Below are 14383 nucleotides of genomic sequence, written 5' to 3' on the forward strand. Positions count from 1 at the left end.
TTTTAGTGTTTAAAAAAAAAGTTTATCTTTATTTTTGTTTAAGTTTCTAGCATCGAAGTAAGCAAGATATGATCAAAATAAATTTGGCCCCTATTTTTATTTTTGGTACAAAAGTCGTGAAAATCACCCCCTAATTAGCATCCGAAATTAAATGAATCGAAACGGCCTTACAACTTACTTAACTTGTTTATTTTTTTATATTGTCTGTAAGTTCCATCTAATCAAAGCGCCTATTTTTGAAAAAATTGGTTTTAAAGTAAAAAACAAGTTTTTGAAATTCTGAAAAAAGAATTTTTTAGACTACAAAGGGGGTTGTGCTTTTCTGAATATTTTATATTTTTTGTTCTTTTTAAGACAAAATAGGTTAAAATATGGCTGTTAAAAATTTTCCAAAACTTACAGATCATATAAACACTACATACGTAAATTAATTTATCAAGCGGTGACGATTAATTTAATTTTAGACGCTAATTATGGGGTGATTTTTACGATCTATTTTTACAAAAAAAAAGGAACCATTTTATTCTGAGCGTAACTTACTTACTTTTGATGCTAGTAACTTAAAAAAGAAACAAAAATAAAACTTTTTTTAAACATTTTAAAAAAGATACTGAGATGTAAATGGCGCCGGAACAATCCGAAAGGATCCCTCCGGCAAAAATGCCCTACGATATTATTATTATTTCATTTAACAATTTCTGAGGACCTTTTTGATGGAATTACTTCAAAGAGGTTATTAAAAGCAGATAGTGATGTGTACCAAATACAATGGATTATATTTTTCTTTGACAAAACACCACAAGTTGTCAACGTTTAAATGAATAATATTGATAAAATGACAGGGAATTTCCAAAATATAAATAGCCGAGGACATCTAATTCTTTCATTTTGAGTTTTAAAATATGCATAGGTTTTAAATAGGTTTTTATCAAGAATGCATTTTTTCCCTAAATTTTATAAAAAAGTTTTCAATAATCGCTCACCGGGAAGAAAAGTAACAGAACTCAAAAAATGCATAATTCCAGATCTTGTTAAATTGACTATTTATTGTATTATATTCATGTTTGTTTAACTTTACTTTTATCGAAAATAAGTAATTTTCTGTTTTTTGTTTGCTTTCATTAATGTTATACCACTGACAAGTTTTTAAAAGTTTGATTTTCACCAAGAATTTTATATTTTTTCTTTTATGGTCTTTACAGTTTTCAAGCCAATTTTTAGTTAATAAAATATGCTTAGCCAAATAGGTTTCAATATTGTCAAAAAGTGCATTACCTACTTTAAATGAATTAAAGGCCCCGCGAAACTTTTTCTAACATTATTGTAGTAATAGTAACAAACAAATCTGATTATCTGTGAAGAATCTTTATTCATTTGCACCATATTCTCTAAGAAGTTAAATTAATTCGTATTTCTGTAATAGAGTTTTAGTGATTAATTATTTATATGGGAAATAAGCCACAATTAAAATGAAAAAAATAATTTTATTAACGTTTCGACGCCCAAATCGGGTGCCGTTGTCAAAATACAAAATATTACTAAAATAAACTAAAGTGTTGTTGCTAAGCAAAAAAAATTCTTCTAATAATTTATTTAATCTCATTCATTTATATTGGCAATTCAATTACAAGTCAAATCACAACATCAACGTTAAAAAGGGAATCATTAAATCCTTATATGATAGAGCCAAAATTACTTGTTCTAACGAAAATTCCTTTTTAGCAGAAAAACAATTGTTAACATCTGTTTTATTAAAAAATGATTATCCTTTATCGTTTATAAATAAGGAATTGTCAAGATTGGATCGAATGGAACAGAACAACTTAGAACGGGATCCTACAACATTCACCAGAAATAATACGAGGAAAATATCAATACCATATATAAAAGGACTATCCGAGAAACTTAAAACAATAGGAAATAAATTCAACATTTCAACAACATTCAAAACAACAAACACATTGAGATCTATTCTATCTAAAACTAAACCTAACAATGATCAAGAAAGAACAAAAAATTGCATTTATAAAATACCTTGTGAATGCGAACAATTTTATTTAGGTGAGACATCAAGACCATTAGACGTTAGAATAAGTGAACATCAATCTTATATTAAAAATAGAGAATTTGAGAGATCTCAAATATGTCAACACGCATGGGATAATGAACATAGAATTCAGTGGAGAGATTCAAGTATAGTCCTGAAAGAATCAGATAGTAAAAAGAGAAAAATCAAAGAAGCGGCTCTAATTATGCTAAATGAAACCAATTGTGTCGCAAATTCCTCGGTAGAATGCAGTAGGATGTGGTTACCCATACTGAAAGAGGAAGTCAATAGAAAGAAAATACCAAGATTAGTAAGTCAATAATATCGAGCTAGTACATATTTTATATTTTAGTATTACTTATATATCTAGTATTATTAATAATATTTATAATTTAAACATGTTACAAGTCAGAATTTGGTATTATTTTTTGAGAGTAAATTAATGTAAGACCAAATACTTACGATGTCGGGATAGTATCACAGGGTTTTTCCTGGTTTTCCCTTGTGATTTACTATGAAGTCTCTAACGCGAGAATTTTACTGTCGTTGCATTTGGTTGTCTTTTTAAAGACATATCACATGCTATAATTTTTTATGACGGATATTCTTGAGTTGGGGTTAATTTCATGTAATCGAATGAACTATCTTTCAGTAAGTCGTCCCAGGAACGCAACTCATAAATATTGGCAATATCATTTTAAAGTCTTCTACTTTAAAATGTATAATATATGTCTGAATTGCCAATATAAATGAGTGAGATTAAATAAATTATTAGAAGAATTTTTTTGCTTAGCAACAACACTTTAGTTTATTTTAGTAATATTTTGTATTTTGACAACGGCACCCGATTTGGGCGTCGAAACGTTAATAAAATTATTTTTTTCATTTTAATTGTGGCTTATTTCCCATATAAATAATTAATCATAAAAATGCCACAAGGAAATAGCTTCAGAACAACATTAAGAGTTTTAGTGTCTTGCAAATCTTCATGGCATTTAATCCAATTCGAATTCTTTATAATCTTATAGTAAATATAGCCAGTAACATGCACATGTAACAGCACACGTTTCTAAATTTGTGGTTGTTGTCTTAAATTCCGCTTTAACTTATCACAGCACAATACGCAGCTAATAGAAGGTAATACACCTATAGGGTAAGTTCGGCTCTGACGCCACTGTTAACTACTCGCAAGTCAGACAGCGACTGAGAAATCTCGATACGGTTTTCGAGTAGCGCCATCTAGTTGCCGATACGTCTTTCGGTTACCAGGAGGTGAGCTATCTATGGGTAAGTTTATAATCAATGGTATAAGTGAAACCCACTGGAAGGGAACAGGACACTTTCGTAGCATTTCCGGAAACATCGTATATTTCTCGGGTAATGAAAATGAAGGCAAAAATGTTGTCGCAATAATAGTTTCCTCAAAACTCCAAAACTCTGTTTGTGGATACGATACAATTAATGATAGAATCATTCACCTTAGGATTCTAGGCTCAACTTGGGTCTTACACATTATACAAGTATATGCCCCTACATCAACATCAGACGACATAGCTGTGGAAAATTTTTACACAACTTTGGAGACAACACTCGACAAAATATCAAACAAAGACTTGTGATGATAATAGGCGACTTCAATGCCAAAAATGGTAGAACTCAGCTTGATCATCATATGAGATTCACCTTTGGTCTTGGGGAAAGAAATGAACCAGACGATAGATTAATAGAGTTCTGTGGCCAAAGAAAATTGTCTGTAATGGATACCTACTTCCAACACCACCCACGAAGACTCTACACTTGGAAATCCCCGGGCGACAGAACCAGAAATCAGATAGATTTCATAATGATCATTTCAAAAACTTATCCAGGTTCAGATTGTGGAAGCGACCACCAACTCCTTGTAGCTGTATTCCGAATACGTTTTAGAAACAAACACAAGCCCACTCCTAGAACTCCCTGGTTTACAGAGACTGAACTTTTAACTTTCAAAGAAAGAATAAACCCAGTGTTAACTGGGACAAGTACTACCCCCATATATGATATCAAGACTTTCTGGGGAGGTTTTAAAAGAGATATATTAGATACAGCTAAGCAAAGTCGCCAACCCATAAGAAACAACAGTCGTAAACCATGGATCAGTGACCAAACATGGAAAATTATAGAACAAAGAAGGCAACTTAAAGTTGGCAGTTTTGATTTAAACGACTATCGAAGCTTATCAAGAGAAATCCAAAGAAATTACCGGAAAGATAAAGACAAATATGTGTCTAACATTTGCCAGGAAGTAGAAATCCACTTACATCGAAATGAAACAAGAGATCTCGTTCAGAAAGTAAAGTTACTGGCTTGGGAATTCAAACCCAGAAATTACGCTATAGAGGATGAGACAGGTAATATGGTAAGCGATATGGATGCGGTTCTGGAGACTTCGAAGGAATACTGCACAGAACTCTATAAAGCTGAAACCTCTAACATTAATTATATAACAGCACTGCAAGTCTCAACAACAACCTTAGAACCAGATATTCTAAGGTCTGAAGTCGATGAAGCCATAAAACACCTTAAAAAAAATAAATCATCTGGTTGCGATGACATCACGGCAGAACATTTACAGAACATGGTCTCCAATTAATGTGGAGACCATTCTCCATACATGCAATCATGTATGGAGATTCAGCAAATGGCCCAGTGATTGGTGTACCGCACTATTTACTCCCATTCATAAGAAAGGCGTAACCACAAAATGTAGTAACTACCGAACCATCTCACTAATTTCACACCCAAGTAAAATTCTGTTGAGAATCATCAAGTGTCGCATGCAGACATACCTGGATAGACAAATACCACAAGAACAGGTAGGCTTCGTAAAGGGTAAAGGCACAAGGGAGCAAATTCTTAATATGCGACAAATCATTGAGAAAGCACGAGAATTTAAAATTCCGATGATCATCTGCTTTCTGGATTATCACAAGGCATTTGACTGTGTAGACTGGACAGTTTTGTGGAAAGTTCTACATGAGATGGGGGTTCCTGATCATCTGTCAGCTCTGGTGAAAAGCCTATATGAGAACAGTGAAACCAGAATTAGAATTGAAAACTATAAGTCCGATCCTTTTAAAATAGGTAGAGGAGTCCGACAAGGATGTATTCTATCTCCAAGTCTTTTTAATTTCTATGGGGAATATATAATGAGAAAAGCACTCGACAAATGGAATGGCGGTATTTCTATCGCAGGAAAGAAGATCTCAAATCTCAGATATGCAGATGATACAACATTAATAACTGCATCCGAAGAAGAAATGTCCAGCCTGCTGCAGCTAGTGGAAGCCGAAAGCAATAGACGTGGTCTCAAAATCAATAAACAAAAAACAAAAATTATGATAGTAGATTATTCAAATTCACTTCAGACAACAGGAGCCTTAGACCAGTTTGAAGTGGTTAACGAGTTGAATTATCTAGGATCCTACATCAGTAATACAGGATCTTGTGAAACAGAAATACGTAGGAGAATAGGCATGGCCAAAAACGCTATGAGTCGATTATCGAAAATCTGGAAAGATCGCTCCTTGTCGAAGAACACCAAAATAAGATTAGTACGTGCCTTAATTTTTCCCATATTTAATTACGGATCCGAAACATGGACAATGAAATCGGACGACAGAAAAAGGATTGACGCCTTTAAAATGTGGTGCTGGAGAAGAATGCTTCGGATCTCATGGACGGAACACAGAACAAATCACTCAATCCTACAAGAGCTTAATATTCAGACTCGACTTTCATCTATTTGCTTCTCCACCGTCTTAAAATTTTTCGGCCATATTGCAAGAAGTGATGATAATCTTGAGAGACTTATAATTTCGGGAAACGTTGAAGGGCGCAGAAGTAGAGGTCGCTCACCTACTCGATGGACGGATCAAGTACAGAAAGCCAGTGGAAAAACATTCTCTGAATCCATGAGGGAAGCTCAGGACAGAAGCCGATGGAAAGAGATAGTTGCTCGTATTATAGGGAATCACGACACTCAGCAATGAGGAAACGACTGAGGAGGAGGAGGTTATGGTGAAGAATAAATTTTTACAAAAACGTTATGATCTTTTTTCATTTATAACCTTTATGTTGCATTTATTAGAAGTAAAAGGGTACAAGTGCTACTAAGTAACCTAAAAATAGCTTCAAAACGAGTCGTCAATAACATAATGGTTACAAATAATCATAATAATGTCTAACAGTTACTAAACCGGAAAAGAAAAACTAGAATTAAAAAATTATGGCAATTAGAGTGAAGGCTCAATTTTGAACGGCGTTTACTCAAAATTTACTTTTGGTCACTCATAGAGTCTTCATATAATATGAGCGTGGTCTAATAAGCATTGTGGATGTCGGCCATATAAGTCCGAGTTGACGATCAATGTGTTAATTAAAGAAATAATGACACAACCTAATGAATCTGTTTTTTAAGGGCGTAGGCGCAAAATTTCGTCACTGATGCTATTTAAATACATTCATTTTTTTCGAATGCTGAAAAAGCTAATAATTATTTTTGAAAAATTTGAATGCAGAATAAAAGATTACGTTATTACCGAGGGCCGAAAGTCCCTGAAAACTTCTATAGCGTTTATTTTAATAAGTTACAGGGGTGAAAAAAAAGGAGAAAATTTAGTGTGATTTTTAATTGCAAATATTTCATTCAAAAGAAACTTTTTGTTCATTCTAAGGGACTTTCGGCCCGGTAATAATGTAATTCTGCGTTTAAATGTTTCAAAAATATTTATTAGTTTTCTCAGGATTCGAAAAAAAATTAGTGCGTTTAAAAAGCACTGGAGCCGAAATTTTGCGCCTATGCCCTTAATGATTATTATTTGTCCTTCTTATTTTTAACTTTCCCTTACCTTAAAAAACTAGAAATGATTGTAAAACTCTACAAATTTTCTGAATTACGAAAACTCTTACCTCGTTTTGACTATCCTCACACTCAGGAAATAGAACAAAATTGGTTTCGTCAGGTGTCTGCATATTGGAACAAAGACTTTTCACTACCTCACTGGAATTCAACGAATTGCAATTTGTGTCGCTGTGATTTTGCACCTACAAAAAATTGCACGCATAATAACCACCAACTGATTAACTGTCTTTAAAACAAACCTTCCATATGTCATCATCATTAATTGGCGTACAGGGAGTCGCAAAGTCTTCCAACTCCGGACTTCTTAGATCTAGCGATGTAAGTTGTTGAGTGATTCTCTTGAACGGCGACAAAACGTTTGGTCTCCCCAAACTATCCATACTGGAGTCATCGTCTCCTACTCCTGAATCCTCGTTCGGCAATAACTTGTATTCCTCGATAAAATTCAGCGCCTCTTCGACCAGACCTGAGTCCCAGAGACTAAGGAGTATCCGAGTTTTGTTAATCATGTCTTCGCATATGGGTAACATGCCGTTGGTTTGTTTTTCTTTAGCTAATCGCATTAGGTTTCTCATGGCTTCCACCACTTCTTTTCGCAGCTGTTTGATCGCTTGTATGGCGTCGTTCGCCATAGAAATTTTTGTTGTTATTTGGCAATTCGCACTCTTTATTGGAGATTCTTTTAACTGTTGCACTAATCTAAATAAAAAAATACAAATAATTAATGTACACTGCTAATTTAGTTTTATTTTTTTGTATTCATATTTCAATAAAACGAGAAGAGTGCTCTGCACAAGAGATTTAAAGTTGGAACTAAGAGTTAGCTTGGCGAGGTACTATGTCTTCTCGACTTTGGTTTATGAAATGGAAGCTTGGACCTTGAATGCGGTGTCTATGAGAAAGCGGGAATCATTCAAGTTGTAGGTGTATTCGTATTCGCTGTGTGCAAGTACTTGGAGGAGTACAAGAAACGATCGTGCGCGAGTAGCGGAGAAATTTTGTAACTGTCTTAGCATATTTCTTAAATAATTCATTTACTGAAATTACTTTATTCCTTGAAATCTAATGTTAGTTTAACTTAGGGCTCAGGACTTTTCCTCCTTGCCAATTTGAACTAGCTTCAAATTTACTCGTTACAAATTAGCCCTTTAATTTCCCTTACAGGAAAAGAACGTAATTTGGCTATATATATAGTTATACGGCTCGAAGGACCAGTTATACAAAAATTAACTTCAACTTAGCGCTGACAGGTAAACTTGATGCTGACAAACGAGGTCTAAATCGTATTCTAATACCGTCAGTGACAGCATGAAAATTGAGTGTTATTAGATATTTTCTGTACTAAGGATTATTTTTTTTTATTAACTCCTTGAGAGATCTGCAATCTGCCTATTTAGGCAATAAGCGTTTTTTTTGACAATGAAGCTGATGACATGTAGAGTATTATTCCAATGAATAATATCTCTTAAATATATCTAAACCTAAGTTAAACATTGTTGGTATGAATTTACAATAATTTGCCTTAAAAAAAACTAAACTAAAGTCTGTGTGATACAGATAGATCGGATGGCAGTAGACGTTTCAGCCTACGGATTTCATTGGCATCGCGCACGTTTAGTTGGGCCGCTAACCGATTCGGGTGCACTGACACTTTTTCACTATAGTTGACACTAAAACGATGTATGGCATCTTTGATGGATTCTAAAGGGATATCATGCTGAATGATTTCGTTACTGACGTAGTAGGGAGCATCAACAATATTTCGTAGTACTTTATTTTGGAACCTCTGCAAGATGGATATGTTTGAGTTGCTAGCAGTTCCCCATAGCTGGATGCCGTAGGTCCACAGAGGTTTTAAGATTGTCTTGTATAATATTTTATTGTCTATGAAGAGTTTTGATCTGCGACCGATGAGCCAATACATGTTTCTTAATTTGAGGCCAAGTTGCTTGCGCTTAGTGAATATGTGTTTTGTCCAAGTCAGTCGTCGATCCAAGTGCATTCCGAGGTATTTGGCGCTATCAAATTGTGGAAGTTGACAATCAATAAATTGAACAGGTGGGCACCTGGAAAGCTTTACACCTACAGAGGCCACATATTATTCGATGTGGAAAGCTACGAAAAAATTAAAAAGGTCTTACTTGCCTAATCCACCAATCAGAAATGATAACACCTGGGCCAGAAATGATAAAGAAAAATCTGAAGCTTTTGGCAAATATCTGAAAAAAGTCTTCATGCCCTTTCCTTCAGAATTATCTGCTGAAAAAGAACACGAAATCACCGACTATCTAAATGTACCCTTCCAAATGGACCTGCTTCATAACAACTTCACTATTAGAGAAGTCAAACAAACAATTATGGAAGAAATTACCATAAAAAAGCTCCTGGTTTCGATTTGGTAACTGGAAAAATTCTTCAAGAACTATCCGAAAAGTGCTATAGACTTATTACTTACATTTTTAATTCTATACTACGACTAAATTATTTCCCTAGCATCTGGGCCCAGATCGTTATGATAGCCAAGCCCGGGAAGAAAACAGAAGAGTTGTCTTCCTACAGACCGATAAGTCTACTGCCAATTCTTTCCAAGGTTTTTGAGAAGCTATATGTTAAAAGGCTAAAAACTATAATAGACGACGATAAGAAGATAATTCCAGATCACCAATTCGGATTCCGCAATAAACACGGGACAGTAGAACAAGTTCATAGAGTGGTAAATCAAATCAATAAGGACCTGAATAGCAAAAGATACTGTTCAGCAGCTTTCCTCGATATATCTCAGGCTTTCGACAAGGTGTGGCATGAAGGATTGCAAGTTAAACTAAAGAAGCTACTGCCCCATTCCCACTTTCAACTTCTAAAATCATACCTGACAGATAGGCACTTCCAAATAAAACATGGAAGTGAATATACAGAGCTACATCCAATAAATTCAGGAGTTCCACAAGGTAGCGTACTTGGACCGATTCTGTACCTATTGTATACTGCAGACGTGCCATCAACACGACTTAGCACTATTGCGACATTTGCCGATGATACAGCCATTTTGGCGTCCCACACTGACCCAACATCAGCCTCTAGGAACCTGCAAACGAGTCTAAACAAGATCCAAAACTGGCTAAAAAGATGGCGTATTAAAGCAAATGGATTGAAATCAACACATGTGACGTTTACCCTCCGAAGAGAAGGATTAATGAAGTAGTAAAGGACTGTCCATTAATCACATAATGCTCGAAAGGGTGGAAGGGGTCCATAAAAAAAATCACGAAAGGTCACAGTACACGTGATATGAACGGTCTTAAACCTCACCGTCTATCACCAAGAGGGAGGGGGGGTTAAAAAATGCCAAAAAAACATCACGTGATTAATGGATGATCCCTAACCGGATTACTGAGATAACTTTACCAATACCTGGAAAACTGTACCGCATTTGCCGCACTTGACAGTAGGTGCTAAGACCTATCCGAAATTCACAAAGATAGATCTATCGTATAAAAACGATTCTTCAGGTGGCAGTGTGGAAAGATCTACTAGACAAACAAACCCTTTAAAATTTACAATCTAGTTAAGTCAAAAAAATATCGTATTATATTTAAGAAACTATATTTTTACTTACTTGATCAATCCTCCATTCTTGGACTTATGGGAATGCGCCGTAAAAGCTCCAACGGTGATCCAATCGTAAAACCCGGACTTGTTAAGCGTATCGTTGTGCACCCACATTCGTTGTAAATGTAAGTTAACGGGAGCGAACTCCAAACTCCTGTCCCCCTTGCGGCTACTGGCTTTGAACAGGCTTCCCTTGTGAGCTTGTAAGTTCTCCCTCGCTTGCGAATAGAGACGTAACAGATGCAAGTGTCGATCTAGTAGTTCTACTTGTCTAGAGTGCCACGGTTCGCGCAGCTCCCCCATACCGGCCACTTCTTGGAGAAGTTCTTTTTCTTGCTGGATCCAGATATCTCTAAAACGCGACTTGGTTTATTTCACATACAATTTATTATTACAGAAATCATTATCAATTTAAGACAAAAACAATCATAGACCCATAAAGAATTGGGTTTTGAATCGAAAGACCAACATTTTTTTGGTGGCCATTAATGACATTACAAAATTGCTATAATTGCCAAAATTATATTTGAAAGACAGAACTTTTAGAGTTAAACAGGAAGGCGAATATTCCGAATTACGACTAATCACAGCAGGAATCCCATATGGGAGTGTTCTGGGACCCACCCATACTATATTTATTACATACCTGTGACATCATGTTGCTGAATATATTAAACCGGGCATATTTGCAGACGATACTGCAATACTCGCAGTCGGTGAAACATTCGAAGAAACAACTAGACACCTCCAAAATGAAGTGAACACTTGGAATAATAAATGGCGCATAAAAATTAATGAAGGGAAATCTGCCCATATTGATTTCACTTACAAAAAAATAAATAATTACCCAGTTAGAATAAACAATAAAATCGTTCCGTACAATTAAACAGTTAAATACCTAGGGTTACATTTGGATAGCAAGTTAAAGTGGCAGAAGTGCCACTTCATTCTTCATTCTGCCTCCATATTGTAAAATGTAGAACCTACTGGCAATTTAATTTATCTGTTTTGTCCCTTGTTCAGTGTTTAGTTAGATGTTAATTTAAGTTTGCCACCAAAATTATTTATTAATAAAATGACATTCGAGGATACCTTCTTTTTATTGACGAAATGCCCCTGAGGATGCTCTTGTGAGCGAAAGTATACTTGGGCAAGATTTAATTAAATTCAGTGCTCGATATCTGCCTTTTGACTTTAAAATTCATTTATTCGAGCATTCAACCATTTCCTAATTTACTAATATATTCTTTTCGCACCTTTTTTTGCACTGATATATGATAAATTTATACATAACTTGAAAGATTTAGCATCTAACGCCATACTGTCTGTGTGCGCATGCGCGCAGAATAATAAAAATTCACTCCCAATCGCGCCTAAAGAAGTATAACTTCAATAATTATTAGATTCTAAGGTGAACCGTTGGGAATACCTAGGACAGTACAGTAGTAGGTTAAGTTAAATGTAAAATGCTGGTTAGTATTAGGATTAGGTGCATTGTTAATTTAATAAATAATAAAACAAAATTGGTATAAATACTTACAAAACTTGACGAGGTAAAGAGAAACACACCCTACTCTCAGCCATGTATTCGTGCACGCAAATATCCCCTCCTAATCCCGAATGAAAACGGTAAGTTTGCAAATATGGCGACGAAAATATTAACTTTAATTCAGACTGATTAGGAAGCTTCATTTTAACACCTAGTCTTGGAGGTAGAGATTGGGATCTGCGATGGGCAAAAGCCTGAAAGAAAAAAAAGCAAAATATATCAATATATAGTTTATAAGGGGCTCGTTGGGTCCTCTTTTACTACATATAGTTTCAAAAGTTATGCATCATCCCTCGTATTCACTATTTTTACACTTTTATAAATCCGTATCCTTATTACACATTTAATGGGCCTTTTTTTTATATAAAATACACTACTCCAAGAAATTAACGCACCACCTTAAAAATGGGTCATTTTTGATGTCTCGAATTTTCTAAACCTGTTGTTGGATTTAAGTGATTTTTTTAAATATGTTATAGCCATATTCTTTAACAATATCGCTGTAATAATATTGTTGCTAGACAGGTAAATTGTCATTGTATACCGGGTGTACCAATCAACCTGTGTTTTTCTCAAAGTTCACCACACCCTGTGGAATATTCTAGCATTTATAAAATACTGAAATTAAAACCCAACTCTAGCCTCAGATTTTCTTAACATTCTGTTTTTTGATTTAATTGCGTATGTTGGATAATAAAAAAGTTAGGTACTTTAACAACTAGCCATGAAACTCCATGAACATGAACAACTCCATGAAAAAGAAATGACAGCTTGCTTTATAAACATGTCCGCAAATGCTTCGTTTCCGAGATACGGAATGTTGAAATTTTTCTTACAAAATGACGATTTGTTTATTGCACTAAAACCGGTTGAGATATGAAATTGAAATTTGGTAGGTTTTAAGAGGTAGTTATTGCGCATTGTTTGACATACAATTAAGAATTTTATATTCACCATTGGCGTGCATACGGGTAATATGGCCCGTATGCGCGACGAAAATTTTGGGTAATACATAACTTTTGAAACTATGTTTATTTAGCTATATCTATCTATACAAAATAGTTGTAATATACCTGGGTGGGATTATGTAGAGGTTTCTTGCATGGCGTATGTTCAGTGCTACTCCCCTTATCCTCACCTTCCAAAAACCAAGCGTTGATCGTTAAAAATCCTACTGTGCTTTGCGACCTGGATAATACGGGTATTCGCAGTCTGGTTGAATCTTGCATGACACTCAGAAGAATACAAGCTGATCCTAGAGGCACGGCTGTATCAGACACTCTTTCTCGTACGTCAAAAACAGTGAATCTGACTCTAGTGTCTCTAGAAAGGCCGTCAGAGGCGCGGAAGCTCACGGTTGAAAGAAATATTGGGTTACTACATCTCTGAAATAGACAATATAATATTATTTTCTACTATTAACAACTTTTCTTCAGTGCGTATGTCTTAAAAGATCCCTTGTTGCGTTCTGTACATACGATGGTCTCTATATAATATATAAGGACACCAGAAAGGGAGTTTGGGTATATATGTTCAATCTAGAAAAACGCTGGCTTCTCCCCTCAGCTCAGAATTGAGTATGTATATTACGAAATATAAAAGAAATAAGCAAGTAGATTATAGTGAAATATAATATACTTTTTCAACGAAAACTTTTCGTTTATAAATTCGCAAAGTCTGTGTGTTATAGCGTCGCCGCTCCTGTAATACCTAGAGCCGATTTACCGATGGACTCTTATGTAGTTTGGTCTTCTGAATTCAAATCTGAAAACGGCATTTCGATATCTCTAACTATCTTCGAGATAACCGACCTCAAAGTCTAAAATGTGACGTCACAATCCTTTTATTTTCGTCCGACACACTAAAGGTCATCTGAAATCGTTGCTATTAGTAAGTAGGCTAGTTTTAATCTGAATTTGTTAAGCAAAGCATATGATACTTGGTATTTACATTTAAGTTTGACACTTCGTGAATGTCAAACTAAATTTTAAATTAGGTATTAATAAAATATAAATGACATTTTATAGTGAATTTAATTATTATATAAAATAAATAAGATGTTTAAAAATACAATTTGAGTATATTTTGAAAGAAATAATGTATTTTAACAACAAAGGTTTGTACGAGTATACGGCCTCCTCTTTAATGATAAATAGACTGTTCCATTTTTAGGCGAGCGGTAGCAACTCCTAAAATTATGTTATACCGACCACGAAAATCAACTTTAAGATGAATGACCAATTTTGGTGATTCTTTATATTTTCGATACCGCTGA

The 14383-nt window shown here is 34.8% G+C and overlaps 1 protein-coding gene across 1 annotated transcript in view; it reads right to left on the reverse strand.

Moving 5' to 3' along the window:
• LOC126886731 (inositol polyphosphate-4-phosphatase type I A) overlaps positions 1–14383 on the reverse strand; it is a 49634-nt gene that overhangs the window by 20582 nt on the left and 14669 nt on the right. Inside the window, exons 5-9 of the mRNA XM_050653742.1 lie at positions 13182–13493; positions 12100–12302; positions 10567–10911; positions 7190–7649; positions 6998–7132 (exon numbers count right to left, since the gene is read on the reverse strand). Coding sequence (XP_050509699.1) covers positions 6998–7132; positions 7190–7649; positions 10567–10911; positions 12100–12302; positions 13182–13493 — 1455 coding nt within the window. The remainder of the gene's footprint in view (positions 1–6997; positions 7133–7189; positions 7650–10566; positions 10912–12099; positions 12303–13181; positions 13494–14383) is intronic.

Source organism: Diabrotica virgifera, chromosome 6 (genome assembly GCF_917563875.1).
Source record: "Diabrotica virgifera virgifera chromosome 6, PGI_DIABVI_V3a".
NCBI classification, from domain to species: Eukaryota; Metazoa; Arthropoda; class Insecta; order Coleoptera; family Chrysomelidae; genus Diabrotica; species Diabrotica virgifera.